Here is a 23,612-nt window from a genome sequence, read left to right on the forward strand (position 1 = left end):
AAAACATCCACCCTTTGCAAGTGTACCAAGTTAGCCACAGTATGAAATTTTTAGGTAGTATGTTTATTATATATATAAGAGTAAAAATCTATAGCATTTAAAAAAAATATACTTTACCTGCATATGTTCCAGTAAATCAGCACCATCATCGAAACGTTGACTGCACTCACTCCATCGGCAAATTCTAATCTCTGAAGCACTGGATCTCGCGCTGATCCGATTTCTCGCCTCCCCGTGTTTCTTCGCGGGAAATCTTATGGTCTTTGGTTGGGAAAGAATTGGACTTTTCTGGCAGTCAGTAGTCCGCTCGCTGGGAGTAACATTAACTGTTAGATCCTCATCGATTTCTTTACTTAACTCTTCAACGGGAGAATCTATCGAGGGCGTGTCGAAAGTGATATTGAGATCCAGGCTTGCAGAGTCGGAACTTGATTTAGTTTCCGATACTATCGAATCCAATGAAATATTATCTATTTTGCTCAAGTCTAAATCTGCTCCTATTGAATCTGTCGATACTTCATTAAATGCGGGAGAGACTGGTGATGATGGTTCGTTTTCTACAGGCGTTTCTATTGAATGAGTTTCAACCGGGTCGCTTAAAATCGGAGCAGGTTGATAGCTTATCGTGGGTGGAATTGACATTGGTGTTTCTGATGGTGTTATGATTAAATTGGATTCTGGAGCCATTTCAATCGGCGGTTGTATCGAATGCATAGCGGAAGTGTTCATGACGAATGTTTGTATTTTTGACGTGTTTATGCATTCCATAGAGGCAGTGGAGGTATTGATGGTGAAATTGGTGTTGGATATTGTCGTGTTTACTATTTGTTCAGTCATCGTGGAGACATTAATGTTTGGATTTGTGCCCATATTTAAATTTGAATTCATATTATTGCTGTTCATGTTTAAATTGCTGTTCATGTTCAGATTGGTGTTAACATTTAAATGGCTGTTAACGTTCATGTTCATGCCATTGTTTAAATTCATGTTACCATTACCATTTACATTATTGCTAATATTCATGTTGTTAACATGAACATTGTTATTTGGATTCATATTGTTATTCATATTCATGTTGAGATTGTTAACAAGTTGCTGTTGAACAGGGGTCAAGTACACTCTATTGTGGTCAGTCAGTTTTATCGGTGAAACTGGAATCGTTCCCTGCTGGAAAGCCAGATTAGAAATAGTTCCATTCATTTGAGGAGTCAGGTGAACATTATGGTTCATAGGTGTAGTGAACACAACGTTTCCTCCAAACGCCTGCTGCATGTGTGAGAGGCTAGGATTTGTTTGCGTCGTGACAACGTTTGGGACGGGATTCAATATGAACCCTGACGAGGATACGAAGACCTGTCTATTCAGGTTTACAGCGAAGTTTGGCTTCGAAACAACAACAGTAGGTACACCGGTTGCCATGTTTTTAGGTGTAACGGGGTATCCTTGTCTGTTGGAGGCGTTAACAATTATCTGCTTCGCAATGAGACTGGACAGTTCCTGGGGAACGGGGGTGTTAATCTTCAATAAGGCGCCATTGAAAAACATAGGATTCAATGTGCCATTTGGCCTCTGCATTACGTTCTGGGTGGTGAGAGGTTGCATCGCCGACTGACCCATCTTCCTTAGCAAATTAGGGATCGGAACAAGTGCATTGATGTTTTGCATGATCATGAACTGTCCATCCATCTTCGACTGGACATTTTGAGTGTTGACCATTGGCTTTTGACAATTCTGCTGCTGCTGTTGTGCTAGATTTTGACCAGGAATAGTTATTGCAGCCAGCATTAAACCGCTTGGAGAAACAGTTGGGGGTAGAGAGGGAGTTGAGTTTTGGGGAAGATTTAGTCCTTGTGGAGGTTCAGTAACTGGAATTTCAACAGGTTTTGTGTTGATTTTCGGAGTTCGCGTTTTCCGAGCTACAGGCGGTCGTCGTTCACGTTTTTCAGGCATTTTGACAGGTACTTTGACCGGCTCTCTGGGTGGGGTCAGAGCTTTCATAAATATTTCCCTCATGTGATGGTGGATGTTGGAGAAACGATCGTTTCCATCATTCGATTCTACCGGCACAGGAAATGTTACGGGAATCGTTCCATTTATTTTCGACGAGATATTATTAATATCTTTAGCGTGCGAAATTCGAACTTTGGCTAGGGATTTTTTTCCTTCGGCATTAATTCTGGGCCTCTTTTCAGCAGGTTTCTTAGTGATCCGCCTGTCCTTAGCTGGCTTTTCGGGGGTCGTGAAAGTATCGGGAACAGTCGTTTGAGGGAGGGGGGGAATGAGGGCGGGGAGCGGTGGCGTTCGCAAATTTTCAAGAGACTGCGGTACGACAATTTTAGACAGTTCAGGCGGTTTTCTTTCCAATTTGTCTCTCTCGACGGGCATCTTGGGCGCGATCGTCCGCGAGATGTAGGAGATGCATTTCTCGAGATTGTCGGCGGCTTCATTGCGAGCTTTGCCGTCGACCGCCCTGTCGATCCAAGCGGCGATGTCCCGCTTCAGGCCGTTGCTGGGCTTCATCTGAGATTTGAAGTATTCGGTGATTCTTCCTTGCTGGATCTTGAGCTGCTCTGAGTCGTTGGGGCGCGGCGGAGGGTCTGAGATCTTGCGGTCGGCGGGCAGCAGCGGCAGCGAGTCTTCAACCCGGAGACGAGACTCGGGAGGGTTCTTTTCGGAGGGCATGTCCGCGACGGCCGTTCTGCGATGCGGCGGCTGCGCTTTGGCGGCATTCCGGGCGGGCGGGGGCTCCGAGGGTCTGGGGCGCTTGGCGGGAGGCGCCCAGGGCCAGACTGTTCCCGGGCGAAGGCGGGGGCGAGGGGTGCCCGCAGGGACGCGCTCTTCGGACAGTCCAGAGCCGCTCGACGCGGGGCTGTACGGCGAACCCGGCTCTGTGATGTCACTGCCGCTCGATTCGGTGCAGCTCAGCACGGCAACGCCACTGAAAAGAGACAAAAAGCAGAACTTAAGAATGACAGTAGATAACTACCAACTGGTCAGGCATATACCTACAACAGTTCTCACGAAAAAAATAATTTAAATCAAAACGGAGATTATTTTTATTATTGTGTATGCATGGCGTCATAATATAATAGTAGGTATTTCAGATGCATGTCTGTCGGTATCTTAATTACTGACTAGGGTCCAGCACAGATTGCGAAGGATATGGGTTCTAGTTTCATTCGATTCAAGTTTTTTTAAAGGATTTTTCCGAATGTGTAAATCTACATACCTATTAAATTATACAAAATTTAATATGGCTTCCAATCACTTTGCCTACCACAGTGGGTTTGAAGCCATATAAGTGTCAGAATGAAAATGGTTTTAGTTCTTAATCAATTTGACTTGACAATCATTGATAAGCATTGAAAAAATGTATACCTACTCTGATAATAAAAAGGACCTATTCAAGATACAACTGACACAAAAATTATTTTTAATGTTTCTTTTTTCAAAAATGTCAATTACTGTCCTTTCATATCAAAAGCAATCGAAATATTGTAGACTTACAAAACATGTAGGTATTTTACATTATTATCATAATGCAACTCTAAGTAGGCATGTAGTTTCAATAATACATACAGATATGTAGGTATAGGTACTTATATTATATACCGAATAAATGAATTGGAAAGAAAAGACTTATTATGAACCTAGATTTAAAACATAATCATTTTTTTAAAGAAATAACACAATACAAATCCAGCAGTAGATTAATGATGGTTTAATATAATATCATCAAGACTGCGGAACGCAACCAAATGAATCTAGAGTTAGAACCCTTGACTTAGCTAGTCAGGCATGGGTAACTTCAAGTAGCCTATGATCTACTATCCATTGTCAAATCTGGCAGAGATCTACCAGACTCTCAAATTGTCATTAAAAAAATGTACTCATCATCAAAATATTCTACTACTACAGTGCAAAAGGCCTACTACGCAACGGATTCACATCTTCTTTTTCTTACACTACTGCGACAGGCCGTGAGTGATGCAATACGAATCAAGTGATACGACGAGGTCACGCGGGCTTCCCCTTGGTTAATTTGATCGACTTAGGTCGATATCGACAGTTAAGGAGATACATATTGGAAAGGTTAATGATTCCCCTCAATGAAATCGTGTTATGAGAACACAAGCTTTTTACATTTATGGCGGGGTCTCAAGAAAAATCCTCCCTGTGATCGAGGCGTTGGATATATTACAAGCCTGACCTATATGATATTCATCATTAAGGCCATGCATTAGTTGAGGCACGGTCTAAAAAGATCGTTGCTAGGCGATGCGCGGACTGCGGGTCGCGGGTGCAAATGACACCTGTCAAACGAAATATTATTTTTCATATAAATCCAACATACGTTCATTTTATGTTCTGTTTATTGTTCTATTAGTAACAATAATAATATATTCATTGACATGTTTTCTTTTTAAAGTAAATGGGTAACGTTTTTAGTCATCTTTACACGATTTTAGAATTAATTGACCCGTCGCCATCACGCAGCAAAGTGACGTGCTTCTCGCTCGAGATTCTCTCAGTGAATGGCAGCGAGTCCAAAATTTCGTCGCGCCTACAGTTGGAAATTATTTGGCGTTTCACTGATGCGTCACCTTAAAGGTCCAATGTCACAATTATCAATAATTGTTGGCAAATGCACTTGAAAGTTTTTCTGATTTTGAAAATATTTTTTTTTATTGAAAATAAACAAACTTTATAGGTACATATCATTGTTAAGTGTTCCATTTCAATCTTGTGGTCAGTGTAGAGCACTTTTTATTTCGTTAATGTATATATTTAAAAAGATAGAATTGACATTGGACGTTTTTGTATACCTACAGCTAGTTTTTGAAGGGACAGTGAACAACAGTGGATATAAATAAAACTAAAAGATCCAATGCCAATTAAAATTCTATTTGAAAAGGAAAATTAAACATAGAAGTGAGATTTATAATATTTAAAAGTCATAAAGGCAGTTTACTAGGCAATTTATAAAAACGACTATTAGGTATAGTTCTGTACATACCTACATGTGGTAAATTAATAATAAAATTATTACGAAATAAAAAAATCGGGTAGGTGGAATGATGTACTGAACAAACTCATCTCTATCGACTTCGTCTTCGTCAGGCAAAATTAAATTTTAATATGTAATATTATGTTTATTGTTATGGCAGTTTGCAACCAAAATATACAAAATGTATTAAATGGATTAGGTTAGAAAATTGCAAGTAATTTCATCTGTGCTTTAGATCATTTATATAACCACATGCCTGTAGAGAACAGGCAAAAGTTGGCATTTACCTATTTCTCATACATATATGAACGACATTTTGAAGGGTTCGTGCAACACACATCAAAGGGAAAATCCAATCTAACATTAATACCGAACGCGACCACCCACGGCAACATTTGCTGCCCGACTGAAATAGTGAAATAGGCGGTGCGCGAACCTTGAACGCACTGCAGCCACGAGGTAAACGCACCGCAGTATGGAAAGGGGGCGCAAGAGAGACGAAAGGCGGGGAGGGAAAGGTGCAAGAGCAGGATGCACTCAACAAGGCAGATTCCAGACGTGCAGCGATTGAAGACAAATGGGTCGCGAAACAAACTAATAAACTATAATATAATAGTCAAAATCGATGACCGAACAGACTGGAACATCAAATTTATTTACTTTTAAGTAATATCTTTATCCAAACAACAATAAAGCACATTATTGCAGATGTCATGATCAAAGTTCCCTGTAAGGCGTGTACCTACCAAAATGTGTCCGCACACATGTTTTGATCCCCCGCACAGTTTCCTCACACAAGAATATTGTAAAAGAAGTTTTCCTTTGCCAGAATAGTTTTGCCCGAATTTGCTAATAATTTTGCTCGAATGCACGAAACTATCACATGCACAATACTTCGACTCATTTCTCGGAAGGCGAGTTGCAACTAACGCGAGCACGCAAGTGAAATTTTACATCGAGCGGGATCACTTCACTATATCCGTCCCGTTTTATAAAAGAATGGAGTAGCAGCTGTGTTGAAGCTTAGTATTTAATATATTTTATCAACGAATACGTATCGTTGTTAGTGTTATAATTATATAAAATCACTTCAATAATTAAATACTTTAAAAATATAAGTTTTACTGAAAAATTGTGTGTTTTTGAAGGGGGGGGGGTGTAAATTTACTGCACCGGGTGACGGCCCGTCACTGACGGGTGACACCAATCCTAGTTACTCCACTGCTCAGATGCGTTGATGATCTCCGCACACACAATAGCAAAATTAGAGGGAACGTTGGTCATGATTACATCGCACCCGGGGAATAATAGTGGCACAAGTCAAAATTTGTCTTTTTTAGTTAAGTATGCAGAAATGTTATAGATATCATTTCTATCCGCACAAATAGCGGCATAATTCTTAAAAATATAATGGTGGCCTTAAAAGCATTTTTGTCATTATCATATTATAACATTTTACTTGAATTCAAGCAGAAACAGTGGCACAATATCATTGTGCCATTGTTATTGCGGATAACATTCAAAATGAGATGACTCAAGTGTGCCAAATTCACGCTATTATAAAGTAAATTAAAAAAAAAACTAATTTAATACACTAAAATAAAATATTCAAACTGCTCTCCTGCAGAAACAAAATTTCGAGTTGTGCCACTATTATTCCCCGGGTGCAACATGCCCAGTGATTTATAATAATTATCTGGTTTGCGGTTGTAAAAAAGGGATCGGCATAATCATACAACACGAATAAGCCTCCAAAAATATTATATTTCGCGGGTCATGTCATGTGGCATTTCAATTCAACCGGCCCCAAAAACAACGTGGGATTCATAATGTAATGTAAGTGGGCGAAATATAGGTATACTGAAATCTAAATTTTAAACAATACAAGAAAACTTACAAGGACAAGGATAATGGTTTACCGGAAATACCTTTAAACATATTTTAACAGAATACAGTACGGAGGTATTATGCATACATGGATTTATAATGACCGCGAAAATGTATTCTCAGCACACGCAAATGTATGATGTAAGTTTAACATCATAATATTACGGTATCTCAAATATACTGTCGGTGCACTAACTCCAAACTAATCGTTTATGGCGCCTGTACACGTGCATGGATTTACGTGCACCAATAGTGTGTATTTTAAACTGTCGCGATAATAACTGTCTACACGTAAACGTGCTGACTGTCTCGCCAATCTCATTCTTCAAAGCGAGACGCGATGTTGTCGTTTTATGGTACTATTTGACAGTCGTGAAAATCGGTTAACCTCAAAATGAGTCTCTGCGGTGTAGTTCGTTTTTTTCTCGGCAAGTTCACCACGCCACTATCGGAACAAATCCCAACTGTCGCGTGAAAATTCAGAAGCATGTATGAAATCTTGCAACTTGCAGTAGTAATACATCTTTACACGTGCATTTTCTTGTTATGACCGCAATAATACGTACTGTCAGCAGTAAATACATGCACGTAAACGGGATACTATGTATTATCGTTATTGTAGTGCTGGCTGAAATATCGTTTGAAATGTGTTTTTTTCTGAGCGCACGCATTTTTTTAAAAATATACCGATAATAAGAATAAAACTTTGCAACGAAGCTAGCGATAGTGTACAAAGCCTACCTAATACGACAAAACTGTGAAATGGGACAAAAAACATTTGGAAATAGTTATTGACATAATATATTCAGCGTAATTAGATCTAGAATGTAGACAGTATTTACGAATATTTCATTTATTAAACGTTTAGTAGTCAGAAAGTGTGTTGGAAATGCTGCATTTTTTGTCACTTAATTTTTTGCCATTCCGGCACGAAATTATTTAGTTACGTATCAATGGTGTTAACGTTGTGCTCCAAGGCAGAGAGAGACATAGAAAGCTGTTTCAGATACAACTACGAAGAGTGAAAGAAACGGGCTATATTTTGTCGGATATAAACTAGACAATCATTTCACACAAAGGGGAACGGGGGTTGAGAAGAGAGAGAAAGCAAGAGAAAACAATAAAACATGTGATCGGGAGAAAAATGCTTACAAAGTAATATTTGACAATTGAATTTTAAAGGTCATAAAATATATAATGATTCATTGTACATATTTTATGAATAATTGTGAAGTTATGTATGTTTTTAGGTGGGATTGGTAGGAAAAATAAGACTCGGAAAACCTAAATTAGACAAGGAGAAAAACTAGTTTGGTGTGATGGTGGCGCTGCTGGCGGAGACAAACCGAACTGATGGGTTATCGAGTAAAGGCGAGAAAGACAGGGACGAGGGGAAGTAAATATAGAGAAGAAAAGAGAAGACACCAAACGTGAGGGTGTGAATATCAAAATGAAAACATTCTTTTGCGGTCAGGTGTTTAACGAGACTATGGGAAACCATGCAGAAATTATAACAATACCATCATATTTTTATAAAGAGTAAAATAGTAGGCAGATATTTGTTTTTTTAATTTCCAAAAACTTTATATACCTACTACTAATAAATCAGAAAGTTAAAAGTTTACACAATTAAAATACCTATTATTTATTTACAATGTATGTATTGGAAGATGCTTTGTGTCGCCTTTTGAATTCGTTTTGATATATGCCTGTTTTGTAAAGATTATTCAGTTGAAAATGTCCCTCTGAGACGGACGAAACCAGTCCAGATTTATTTATTAAAAGTTATTAAATTAAATGAATAATAGAATACATTTCCACCATGAATTGACAGTTAACACGATAAAAGGAAAGATATATTTACATTCTAAATTGAAAGATAACTAACAACATTGTAGATAGGCACATTGATATTTTAGTAGGAATTTTTGCTATTTATTTTATTTTTATCGTTGGCGTCAAAATCAGTCAGCGCCTCGGGTCTCCGTATCCATAAACCCGTCACTGACCATATTATTATCATCGATGCAGGAGGCTCCCGGTCACTATTATGTATTTTAATAGCCCTTGCCAACTCCAATTACTTCCTTGCCCAGCGCATACGATTGTAACAATGGGATGTGTCCTTGCCATGTAGGTATAAGTGGCATATATCACACATCTTGGATCCGGCCCAATTTTGTGGGCTGCGAGATCCCAGTTTAATATTATAACAGAATAGTATTATAATCTCTAATAATTGACTGGTGCATAATATTCATCTCTACTTCAAATTCTTCTTAATCTTCTTTAAGCACTACGGTGCATGGTTGCAGCATCTGTCCCGTGCAGCTCCGTCTCGGGAGGGAATGAGCACTTAAAATCACTTCTTTCAGACACGTTTAAAGCGGCCGTGCATATCCACGGCTGTGCATATATGACGGGTGGTCGTGGGAACTTTAACGTATGTTCTTCTTAATCTTATAGCTTTCTAAATTTGTACATATGTACATTTGTAAGTAATTAATTTAATTAATTACTATAAAACCGCGTAATCATCATTAAATTATTACACAATTTACAATCATTGCTTTATTTATTTGTCTAATAAGTAATAATAAATATCTCTATAAATTTGGGACAGGATAAGGTGGATAAAATAAATTAAATAGTTCATTAATTAATCATGTAACAATTAAGTTAGTAAGTTATGACAATGATAAAAATATTGGACGAGTATTTTTGACATGATAACGATGTGGGGATGGTCCCTACGAACCCTTATGGTAGAGCCGCCCCTGATTATAATATGCATGAGAGCTTTGATAATAATTCTACTTCGAAAATTAAAAGTTTCTATACAAAATTCAGTACCTACTCCGCAATTAAGTAATATTTACTGATGTATAGGAATACAGGACACACATATAGGTAACCAAAAATTCTGATAATATTTTCCGACTCTTGACAGATCCATTTCCTGTTTAGTTTCACAATAGCGCGCGACACTTTGGGAAGCATTTCCAATGTAATGGATGTCATAATGATAGAGCGGAAATGGTTAATAATAGACAAAGCTCAGTAGGAGTGGGACCGCCACGAAAGTATACCGAAGTCTGCTCTATGGTCTATAAGCGCTCAATAGAAACTGCACTGAGCATTGTCATATTTATGTAGGCAAATTGGTCAAAAAAACCTAAAGTTAAATACGGATTTGAAAATCACAACCGCTGTAAAAGTATCAGATTAATGATATAGGATAGTAATACTAATTATTGAGGATGTTGATTTCAAAGTCGGTAATATACCTACCTACCGATATTTTGAGATAATCGCAAAAATCTACCAAGCACATTTGGGACTGCTAAGTGCAAATAGAACATTTTCTTTTTCAAATATAATTAAAAGTACAATCAGAAAAATCGAACAGCAAAATAAAGTGTAGATACTTAACGACGGCTAAAATGACGGCTAATGAATATTATAAACGAATTTACCACGACCACGTAACGCTATGGTAATCTGTTTCTATTCGAACATTATTCCCTATTTATTAATATTTGTAAACAGATAATAATTAGGTGCATGCGAACCGAACCAAAAAAACTACATTGTAAAGTGTGAGGTAAAGAATTAGGAGCCATCCATGGACTGAAACCGTATGCGGTTTAGATCCGTATGCCATACTAAACTTATGATTTTTGTTCATGAAAATATATTTTCACTAAATTTGTAAGTGTAAGTGTATGGTGTAAACGGATATGATCAGATGCTTATAATATACTTTGTAAAAATATATTTCCATGAACAGAAAAGATAAGCTTAGTATGGCACAAGGTTCGAAATCGCATACGGTTTCAGTCCATGGATGGTCTATTAGTTATACCAGACGTGCTGACTGCTGACGTATGCGTGTAAATATTATGGACCGTTGATGTAAAAGAAATCGAATACGGCTGATAATGACGACGATATCAACCGCAAAATTCGGTCAGTGTGGGGGCAGACTATGAGTTGACATACCTAGGTATATAATATTCTGCCAGAGATACACAAGCTAGCACCCTAGCAGCTATCCAACTAGATCAGCGGATATGGGCACTTGACCGGTCATAATATTAATAATATTATGGAGTAAGTTATAGACCAGCGATGCAAAACCGGGTTCCGCTAGGATTCTGAAAAGCTTGCAAAAATTTACATTTTGCAACAGTTAGGCAATATAATTATATAATATACATGCGGCTCTCGTGGTGCAGTGAGTAATGCGCTTGCCTTCCACCCGAGAGTTCTGGATTCGATTACCGGTCAGGACACAATATTTATGTGTTTTCTCAAAGCCTGGGTGTTTGTGATTGTTCAAAATTACTAACAACCACCTTGTACGAAAAAGCAAGGACATGGTTATTAATAATTCTAAAAAAATATAATAGTCAAAATCAAAATTTAAATGATCATTGCACCATAAAATAAGTTTAACAATTAAACCACAATTCGATAAAAACACATTTAAAAATTTTAATTCCCTGGTTATTCATTTCCTTTGAAAACCATCCATCAATAAATGTGATGTAAAAATAAGCTTTTGGTAGAAGTAAGCAATTTGTCTTCACTGTGTCCTGTGGACCAGTTTTATATCGTAATGGACAGTGGCGGGTTCAGGAGTGTGGAGACCAGGCGCACCGACTGATTTGAAGCCCACCACGATAAAAAAAAAACCATAAAGCACTTTCTTTACCAAAATATTATTATTATCGAGGATGAAAGTGATGACACATAATTATTGACATAATATTATTATTACCACGTTTTTATTAGCTCGTTTTCTTGTTTGTCCAGTAAAAATCTTGCAATCGATTTTTAACTAACTTCCCGACTAGCTAGACATTTGAAACTTTTATAATACCTATATCACAACACGATGACAATGCATTGTTTTAATACTTTTAGCCATCTTTAAGCAGAATTGGATTCATTTTCAGTTAATTCTGTTTCGTATGGAAAGTTAGTTCGGAAAAAATCCGCAAGTGGCGCTTCGATCGAATTCAATGCTTGCACTTTTGCGTAACGGCGTTCGACGATTTTGAAAAAAAGAATTAGCTCGCTTTCTTGTTTTTTGTTTGTTTGTTTTTTACTTCATAATATCAAGTACAAGTTTTAAAAATCTCATAATATATGTTATTCAATTAATAAATGTTTGACAATTTCTTACAATTATTGCTCTCTTTATTACGCATTTGAACATTTTCTTTCAAGTTGATGGGATATTTCATCAAATAAATTTAAAAAAAAGTATTTATTAATAAGTACATAGAATTGTCAACTTTATATGATTCAACTGAATATAAAAACGTGTAATAGGTATAAAAAGTTCTTACTAAGTATCTACGTAATATTTGAATAGTTATATTTGATGTTATTTGCAGGGATTTTTTATGCTTTGGCCAATATTCTACACAAAATTTGTGATAAATACGCATTCCGTTAAAAATCTGACATACTTTTTAATTGTTTGAATTTGAAATGACCGGTTATAACTGTTTCAAGGACCCCTTTTAAACCTTCAGATGAACCGATTGTGTCGTCAAAGAAAATCGCCCGTGGTAATGAGAATAACATTAGGCAGTTTACTCGTTCGATTCGAATTTCGGTGATAATTTTTTATTGTTTAAAATTAAAATGATTTCAGTTACTTCAAACCACTTTGAAAAATATTTTTTTTACATGATGCATAAGTTTATTATAGGACACATTTCAGACACGCTTTAATATATTATACTGAATTTCATGTCCCAAAATTGTCATGTAGTTTGTAAACCATGCTGCCGACTGGAAAACAACAATCATTATTATGTATAATAATAAACAATATAATATATAAACTGTTCTAGAAATACATATAACCCATCCTAACAACACGCGTATCCAGGAATCATTTTTGTGCACCACTAACCAAACAGTGTTTTATTTTAATTTACAGAAAGTATTTCAGTAATTGCCATTCAAAAAAAATAAAAAGTTTGGAATCACTGTCACTGACAGCCAGGAACTGAAATGAATTACATCGGGCCATTATTTTAATTAAAATTCCGACCATGTCCGATCCTAATACGATCATAAGGGCCTCCATAGAGTAGAGGTTTGTATTAACAGATTTTGTTTTTACGAGAAATGGATGTCAGCCACTTGCTCAACCTATTAGGTCCATACCCTGACTCACACACAAATTGTGTAAAAAACAATATGTGTACTTGCCAGCAGTGGCGGCCGGTGATCATAAAATTAGGGAGTGCATGCAAAGACATGCATTTTCCTTTTTGTGGTATTGAAAAAAATCGGCAATAGCCTTCAGAGTGGAGGTAGGCTTATGCTTAAATATATAATACATCTTGGGGGGGGGGGGGTTGAGAAACGAAACGACACTCACATTCACCGACAGCATTTATTTATTGTCAAAGTTATAAAGTCCAAGCTTCTGGATATGATAGGTATGATGCAAAAGGCATACAAACTCTTTTCGATTTTTATTGTAATACATTTCATATGTGCCAACGTAGTTTCCACGTTTGATACTCCTAACTTCCATAAATTATAGCTGATACAAGTATTTTAGACAATATGTCATTGGTACAAAGCCGTAAACTCCTCATTTGTGTAGCTCCGATAGGTAGTACGCGGGTTATGGTCGGTTGAAGTTCACATACTGACGCAATTCGGGCATATCTTATACTCCCCTTTCGGTTATTTGCATCCCACATTCTCCGCATATACCTACGCGCTGTATCATTTTGATAAATACTATGGATCGGTGATTTTTCAACGGGATATAGTTACTATCTGTTAAAAAATTGCTAATACTTTGTACACCTCAACTCCAGAATTGCACTCCAAATGGGACTGATTTGAAAGACGTATTCAAAATGAAAAATACTTCGGTAACACGAATATTGTATTTGATAGAATAATTTATATTTCTTTTCTTCAATAATTGACATTGGAAAATTGCTTTGTTCATCTTCTTAAAAAATATTTTATCCTCTTTTACGTTCAAAATAACGCTCATACTCCACATACACTATTGAAATACCTAATATTGTAGAAATTGTTACAATGTAACGCTTTTGTTAAATAACTACTTCTCTTAGAGTAGTATAAGTAGGTACGTAAAAAATTGTAGTATGTATATTATATTATGTAAAGGTTATTAATAGTTTATCAATTACTTACTTACAAGTTTACTTTGCTCTAGGCATAATAAAATTATTTAATTTTTAAAGATAAAATAATTATAAAATTGGTATTTGTATGTTGAGATTGCTACACCTAACTTAATGAACACAATATCACTCTAATCGATATTTTGATCGATTCAATATTATATGGCAAACAACGTAGCATTTACCTCATAACGTACGAAATAATAATATAATAATTTGAAATATTACGCGGGAATCTTGTACCGACTTCAAAAGCGTTTGTGAGTTGTTATTATTCGCGCCAGTCAAACACAGCTTGTCGTGAAATGTCGTCTGCGCTCGTAAGCTCAGATTGGGAGGCACAGTGTCCCAAGTGAGGTAAATATTGCACGTTCGGAAATAAAAAAAGATCACAACTGAGCCCACATTATCGGCAGCGTGAAAAAAAAATCATCGCCAGGCGGTTCGATTTCTCTCCTGCACAATTAATACTACGAAGGACGTACCTACGCATACATGCAGGCCGCCAGAAATTACGCGCATTTTATGCGTGCAGACGGGCGACAAATTAAAGATATTTTACAATAATTAATTCATACAATATGTAGGTATTTGAATAAGTACTTATTATTACATAGTTACGTAATAATTTGGGAGATCAGTGCACCTTTGCTCCTATACAAGAGCCGTCCCTGCTTGCCAGACCCAGGATTCGAACCTGGGAACCACGGCGTTATAGTCCAACGCTTAAGCCGCGCGGCCACCGTGGGTATACCAAACATTAAATTCTTAATGTCATTTTAGTCATTGGCATTTAGAATGGCGAAAACAAACTTGAATGGGTCGTCACGTTATTCACATCACGGTATACTGCCGCATTTTCTTTCCCGAAATACGCTCAGTGATCCCCAAGCACATCTGCGGGAATCAGCATAATAGGTATGTATCTATATCATTCATTATTTTTTTTATAGTAAGAGACCAACGATCGAAGAGGTCCGGTTTTACATTCCTGAAGAGGAATGTGGTGCCGTCACGTGCTTTTGGGAGAGGAATTCTTAATGAGAGGAAAGAGTTTGGAGCAGGTATCTTCTGTTACTATCGACAATTTTATTTCCTCCGCACAGCGGGGGGAGATATAGTCGATTATTCTAGGTATGCGAAAGAGTATAAATAAAGTGTTTAATTCGATCTAAAGAAACCAATCCTAATATTTGAGCTATTATTTGAAAAAAAACGATTATTTTACTGTAGGAAGATAATAATATTATGTAGATGCTATTCCTCAAGAAAAACGTGCTAATGCATATTGTCAATGTGTAACTAATTATTAATTAATCGAATATACATAACACTGGGCGGGGCACATTGCTCGCCGAAAGGACGGCCGCTGGACAAATGCCGTCATCCAATAAAAAGTTGAGTGTATCTAAAATTGTAATGCTCGCGAAGTGTAATTTCCTACAAATAAATCTTCAATGCGAAATGACCTTTTCTCCAACGCCTTTGTAAGATACACAATATAAACAGTTTCTGCAAACTTGTTATGCAGGAATAGATAATTTAAAAATGAATAGAATACAATATTACTATCATTGTAGCGAATCTGGAGCGTAAACATTTAATAGTATTTATCACGTATGGGCCAATCATGTCATCGTTGATGATCCAAGGTAGTTCGTTGACTCCTCGTCTTGTTCCGATACCAAATTTACACCTACACACCTTCACATTTCGTCGATTTTGTTTTCGTCTGGGCAGATAATTTTCGTACGGACGCTCGCGTGACGGACACGACCCGACGTGACCCGACTTAACCCGACTCAACACGAAGCGGCTGAGGGCATGACATGTTGGCTGGCGTATATTTATATATATATTTTTTTTATATAAATTTATTCATGTTGATGTTTACACAGTTACTTCATTAGCATTGCTTATCGAATCGCAAAACCGTCCCGTGAGAATAAAACCATTAATATGATACCATAAACACCCCGAGATTCAATATAAAATTCGATTTCAAAAAGCTGACGAACGAGAGCGAGAGAACTCGTAAAAATATTTTAAATACGACAATTTATTTAGTAATGAAATTATATTAATAGTAACTAACAATACCTTTAAATACTATTAAAATATTGGGTATGTAATCGAATTAATAATATAATATGTAGGAATATACATGATCGGCATTGCACTTGCACAAAACTAATATGTTAGAATATCGGGTACAAAAAAACATCCGAATTTCTTCACATTGGACCTTCGTGACCTCAGTTTCCTGTCCGAATTGATTTTCTATAGTTTGCTAATACTGATTTGGTAAGAATTTACATGACGTATGTAATTTAAATTTATAGCCCGTTTATGCGGGCATGATTTACTGCTGACAGTAACAACTTATCGCAGCCATAATACGAAAATGCACGTATAAACACGTAATATCGTGAAAGTTGCAAGATTGCATGCATGAATTTAAAAAGTTCGGAAGCTTCTGAATTTTCACGCAATAATTGGTACTTGGTTGCACATGCGCTGTAGAACGATAGTGGCGAACCTGACGGAATAAATATGAACTGTTCACCGTACATAACATTTTGACGTTTACCGATTATCTACGAACCTATCAAATAGCACCATACATACATAACATACAGTCAGCACTTTTCTTCTAGCATACTTACATATTTATATACAAACACATAATCCGTTGTTAATTCTAAATACCTAAATTAGCGACCTACCAACTTTTGACAGTAAGTAACCCCACGAAATGATAAACGTAAACGGTACTTTCTTTTGTTTTAACTAAGTTTATTTTTATTCTAAAAGAAACCTTACCCACTCCCAGTATAATAGATGTTTTATTTTCCCGTTGGTACGCTTAGACTTAGCTAAGTAAATATGAAAAATGCAACCCTTTTTGTGAAAAGGAAATTTTAAAAGTGAGCCAAACTGCTTCAACGGCGTCGGATTTCCAAGACTAAGGAAAAGAGAAGGCCTCTTCAGAGCCCCCACCCCTTCACGCGTATTTCCTGTACATCTCCCCGCACGACCAGCTGAATACTTTGATCCCTCGACTGTGAAGGACCTTTTGTTAAATTTCACACTGACAAAATTAAATTTGCTACTCACATGCTGTGGATATTGGCGATGCAGAATATCGATATTTTAAAACTTCATTGTAAATAGAAGGTCACTGCACCTACCAGCTGTGGTTCTAAAGCTCGTCGCACATTACGAGGGCTAGACGTTAATACAAATCGCTGTCCATTTCAGGGACGATTCAAACATGAGAATATTATGAAACGGGATGCGGAGGTGTCACACGCCAATCAGTCACCGACACGATCAACGTTGCACTGTTCCATATATATTTTTTAATTGTGACTGTTTTCATGCCAGTGTATAGATATTTTTATTAATGAATGCGAATCATGGACTCTCAGTTAACGAGATGACCTGAGGCTTATAGTATCACGGAATGATAAGAAAAGATAAATGCACGGTGCCCATAACTCATAACGACATCAAATACGATTTACCCAAGGCAAAGCGATGTAATATGGTTTGATAAACCAGAGCGTTGGAGCGGAGCTCGGAGCAGGAGCACAGAGCACTGGAGCAAAGGGATTTTACCCGGAGCAAGAGCACCGATAATTTGTAGTGCTCTACTGCTATAGATGTTTTTTTTAATATTAAATTGTCATCCTAAAATCCAATAATATAAAAATAGTATATTTTGACACATTGGAACACTGGAAGTACGCTGCCGAGCTAATAACCTCACTTTTTTGACAGAAGAGGCAAACAATGAGAGACGATTTGCTGACGGTAATTTTGTTTAATAGAATTAATAATGAAAGTGACGACTATTTTAAAACTACTTATTTTTATTTTTTTTAACATTTGTATACATACTATATATATATAATACTTATTAAAACTTTTTACCGGGAGCGGAGCCGGAGCAAGTATTAGGTCCCGGAGCGGAGCAACTCAAAGAGGGTCCGCTCCAACGCTCTGTGATAAACACTTAGAATTTAGATGGAAATGGGCAGGCACATAGCTCAAAGACGAAACAAACATTCACACCTAGATCATCTATCGGTAGCCAAGAGGTACATTTCCGAAATGTAGATCTAGAGGCCGCATGAAGTATGTACATGCAACGCAACGCACAGGACTACAAGAACGCGACGCAAAAAAACCATTGACATACAACATTTAGTTGTGTGAAAAAGACAATTGCCAAAAAAAATTGACTGCATTTTTTTTTATTACTCTTTTGTAATCAACACTAAACAGATAAACACAGATGAAAGTTACGGAAAAATAAACTCAGCCTGCATTGTAACAAGGGTCTATTTCTAAAATATGTAACTGAACACTAAAGCTTGATTTCGAATCGTAAATTTGATTTCAAAACGATATACACAATAAGGTTACGTCTGCCTTTGGGGGTATTTAATCGTCACCTCATGAATTACTCTTTTCAAACAAGAAAGGTTAGCTCGAATTGTTGTATTATTCACGAAAGAGATGCTTTATTCAAGCCAAAAAACCTGTCAACAACACGAGAGCAATCGTGCTATAATAATAATAATTATAAAATGTCAACATTACTAGTTGTGGAATCAATTGTTTTGACAGCAAACGCGATAAAAAAAATATCAAACGAACATTATTTTCACCCTGTGGAATTAGTCACACGGCAATAAATTCTGAAACACGCTGAGCAAAAATAAAATCCTTGACCCAAGTTGAAATGGCACCTGCGACCTTTCACATCAGTTAAAAAAAATACTAAAAATTTAATCGATGAATAGAACATTTGGGTAAAATATATGCACACTTCAAAATTACCATCGAAGAAAATTATTGTAATATTATGTTGTCTGTCGGTTAAATCTAGCGGTGAAAATTCTTATGTCATAGAAAAAACCAAAACAATTATTCGAAGCGAGTCTAAAAAAAGTTTGCGGAGTTCTCGCAAAGTTGAACACACGCGCAAACTGTATATTTTTAAAACTCTATTTTTATAAACGCTACTAGGTGCGACATTGCGGCAATGCAATAATAAATGTGCCGTCGGTTATCATAGTATCCGAACTTCACCCAGTAAAACAAGAAACAAGTGAGTTTGTTTAAAAAGTTCGCCAGAGCGTGGAAGTAAACCGCTTGTATTTTACTTAAAGAAATCTGTCACCTAATTGGAGATTCGAAATAAATAGTAATCAACACTGAGGTTGGGTTGTGACAATTATTATTGAAGGGTTAATATGGTTTCAATGGTTTTCGAGTGAGTTTCACAATAATTATTATCGTGACTTAAGGCTATACCTCAGCTGAGGCATGGTCTAAAAAGATCGTGACTAGGCGATGCGCGGATTGCGGGTGCAAATGACGCAAGCCGAACGAAATATAATTTGTCATAAAAGTTCAACATGCGTCCTTTTTATGTTATGTTTATTATTATATTCGTACCTAATAATAATAGTATATTCATTGACATGTTTTCTTTTTCAAGTACATGCGGAACGTTTTTTAGTCATCTTTACACGATTTAAGAATATATTCATCCGACTCCATCACAAAAGAAATTGACGTGCGAACAGGTCGACTGACCCTCGCTGAATGGCAACGCGGCCAAAATTTCGTTCCACATGGTGTTGAAAATTATTTGCCATTTCACTTATGTACGCTCTTAACCAAATTCTTTTTTGCCTCGGCCAGCATCGCAACCAACCCACAACCACCAATGTCTTAGGGTATTAGCAGCGACGCTAACGAAAAGTGCCGCCATTAGGCTTATAGATTAGAGTGATTAGACCTATAATCTATAATGGCGTCCTTTTCATTTTTAATCTCAAAATTTATGCGAAATTGTTAGGCGCAATGGCAAATTTAATGCAAGAAAAATATTGATCATTTCCAAGAAACCTGCTCACAAAAAGCGGTGGTTGTAGGTACGTGGAGGTCTGAGGCGCTGACAAGTATGGAGGCCTTCCTTTGATGTTATGAATCTAGGATTTCGGTACTTTCTAACGAAGCGACCGCGTCGCCAGCTTGGTGGAAAACCACCACCACCCACTTCCAAAAGTTGTAATGATCATACTCGCTCCTTCGTTTGCCGCTTCTAACCAATGCATGACTTGCCTACCGTCTCGGGACATTAGTCACTTAACTATTCATATTCCTACTATTTATATGTGTGAATAATTCATTTGTAGATTTATCTGTCTTATGGTCCAAATAGAATACCATCAGCTATTGATGCATGCTCACTTTAAAAGTGGAAGTAGTGCTTTTAACTCTTTATTATTAAGGCCAGATAATATAAGCTATAAGTAACTACATGTACATTTAATATGAAATTTAATTCAATGAAATACACATTGTCAATTGGTTAATAAACATATTATTGTAGATTGATTCAAATTTATGGAAGGTTCCAAATTTTTTCGAGCATTGCAAATAAACATAATAAAGGAAGGTGGTTGGTTACTTTACGATAGACAGAATAAAATTGGATGGCGTTAAAACAAGATAATAATGAATGAATAGAGCTATTTCTATGCAAGCTTTTCGTGAAACAGCTCCACGATGACGATTGACTACAGCGAAAGAAACTGCGTGAGTTGTATATCAACGAGACAATCAAAATATTATGTGAACTGATGAGAGGGGAAAATGAATGTAAAATGACAATGCTATCACTGACATCTATGGTTATGATATGTACCTATATTAAGTGATATGAAATTGAACAGAGTACGTTTCTTAAGAGGACGTTCTACAGAATTGGCCTTGAGAATTGAAAATATGATTTTTTAACATGTGGTCCATAATATCTGGTCTACTAGTTAATATAAAAAGGTCGTGTCAAAGTTGTTTGTGTTAATAAATTTGCTCTGTGACTGATCCGACTCATATTTCACATTTATTTCATCAGGGCTGTCGAAGACATAAATCATAATATATATTTATAATTTTAAATTTTTATTTATAATATATATTATTTAAGTTTTGTGCATCTAATGCCGGGTCCACACTGGCAACAAGTTAATTTGCTGGCAACCTCGTTAGATTTTACGATAATTATTGTAAAATTTCTTAAGCAATTATGGTAAGTATCGTAAAATTTAATGAGGTTGCCAGCAACTTGTTGCCAGTGTGGAAATGGCTTAATATCCACTGTGGTTCACGTAGTGGCATGGACCTGGGGTTAGCTAATTCGGGAAGTCAACACCCATGATAGAATTTTTTCCAGTTTTGGTTGCATTATATTCCAAAACTCTTCTGTAAAAATCGTTTCCGAGTTTATAAATGGAAATTTCTCGGTGTACATAGTAAACAAACCTACGAATAAAAAAAGACAAAAAGGAACATACTGATTCATCGCAGTAAAATCTGGTAATCAAATTCGCCATTTTGAAAAGCGACGATTTTGCGTAAACAAATATCACGTGGTCTGTACGTGTGCGGCAAACTTCGAATGTGTTTGTAATTTTGTGCAAAGTGCGAATGTAATGTTTTCAAATAATTGATATGGATTAATTATACCATCGTATTATTTTCTCGAAATCATAAACATACTATAATAGTATTTGAGTATCAACCTATGTTCAATTTGAATTGGGTTATAATAATAATATACCCGTATATATATCAATAGTATGTTTGCTACAAAATCCACCCATGTTATCAGTACGTACTTGCACAGGTTTGATTAAAAACCATGATGAAATTAACATTTAAAAAATATGAATGCTTAATATTATTTTGACAGCCCTGTTTTCTGATCGGCTTCATCTCGCAGGTGTTCATAAAATAATAATAATTCTCCGCGCGGCAGAAATTATCAGTAATAATAATAATATTTCTTGAAATAAAATCTCCGATGATTAGTGATTTTTGCGAAAAGATCGATTTAAATTGACGTAGTTACGACGCCGAGGTCCTTTTTATACTGAATTATATTTGAACGGCGGGCTCTTCAGCGGGCCCTTAATGTATTTTGATGCATGTGCAATCGACCAGACTAAAAGTGGTAGATAATTAAGATAAGCGTAAATTAAAAACTTACTCCATCTTCCAATAGGTAATTATACTTTGGGAAGATACCATTTTGTGGATGTGAACCTCTTTGACAACTCACCTGAAAAAAGAAGAAAAAACAAATATTAAAATAAATTCAAAATATTATATGGACCATTATCATTATCTCAGACACTACTACGAGATTCAAATGTATTTATTTACACGAAACAAAAAATACAGATTATGAGTAGGTATAAGACGTTCACAACGTGACGGTACCTACGTATATATGCATAATATTTTTAAAACAAATTTTAGAATATAAAATAGTGTAATAAAAAAATATATTTAAAAAATGATAAAACGTATAAGAAGGTAGGTGGGTGGTACACTGGGTGAGCTAATTAGATAGCCCTATCTTAATAATTTATAAAACAACGTCCACCTAACTCGCAATCACGCAAGTACGAGTAAAATGTAGAAATGTCAGAAGCGATTTGCGATTCGTTTCCCACCCAATTGGCAGCACTTTGCACCCAGCAAATTGGGATAACAAACAAGTAATTTTCCCGATTTTTAAGAAATTTATTAAGGACACCGTGGAAGTGTTTACACCGCGTACCTAGAGTTGGGTATTTCCCGAGAAAATCTCAATCTCGAGATTCGGGATTTCCCGAAATGATGAAATTTTGAATTTTCGAGATTCGGGATGTCCAGAAAAGAATTCTTGAGATATCGAGAAAATTAAAAAAAAAAAAACCTGTAAAAAATCCTGAAATCAAAATTGTGTAAAAACAGACAAATTCCAAAAAAAAAATGATTTTTATTTTTTGATTAAGTAAAAATAGTAGGAAAACAAAAATAATTAAAAACATTACTTATTAAAATAGAATTTCAAAAAACACAGACTATCAATGGCTGCGTCTGACAAACGCGTTCGCTTTTGAGACACAAAAATCCCAGTGGGTCTATTCTATATATATCGAACACTAAATTGATAAATAGTATCAAACTTAGGGTAGGTTTGTATCACAATATTAGCACTTATTGTAACAATTACACGAAGTTGGATTTTATTGTTGCAATAAGTGCTATATTTTAACAGCACCTATCTTGCTGCTGTTAAAATATTGCACTTATTGCAACAATAAAAACCAGCTTCGTGTAATTGTTACAATAAGTGCTAATATTTTGATACAAACCTACCCTAAGTTTGATAATATTTATCACTTTATCACTTTAGCGGTCGATAAGCATAGAATAGACCCACTGATGTTGAAAAATTGCGCTCATTTTGAATCGACGTTGGCTTAATTGTGTTGAACTAAAATCACACGATCGCACACTCGCGCACACTCAACTCAATTTTCGTTAATTTATTTCAATTAAAAAAAACCTTTTTTCAATTAATATTTAATAACAAAGAAATCCCGAATCTCGACAAAGATTCTCGAGATCCGGGATTTTCCGAAATGTCAAAAATTTCAATTCTCGAG

At 36.2% G+C, this 23,612-nt stretch overlaps 1 protein-coding gene across 1 annotated transcript in view; it reads right to left on the reverse strand.

Moving 5' to 3' along the window:
- Positions 1 to 23,612, reverse strand: part of jing (AE binding protein 2 jing) — a 130,463-nt gene that overhangs the window by 12,120 nt on the left and 94,731 nt on the right. Inside the window, exon 2 of the mRNA XM_085959047.1 lies at positions 118 to 2,938. Coding sequence (XP_085815173.1) covers positions 118 to 2,938 — 2,821 coding nt within the window. The remainder of the gene's footprint in view (positions 1 to 117; positions 2,939 to 23,612) is intronic.

This window comes from Rhyacophila brunnea, unplaced genomic scaffold (genome assembly GCF_057557595.1).
Source record: "Rhyacophila brunnea isolate RB1 unplaced genomic scaffold, BYU_Rbru_1.0 scaffold_8, whole genome shotgun sequence".
Lineage (NCBI taxonomy): Eukaryota > Metazoa > Arthropoda > Insecta > Trichoptera > Rhyacophilidae > Rhyacophila > Rhyacophila brunnea.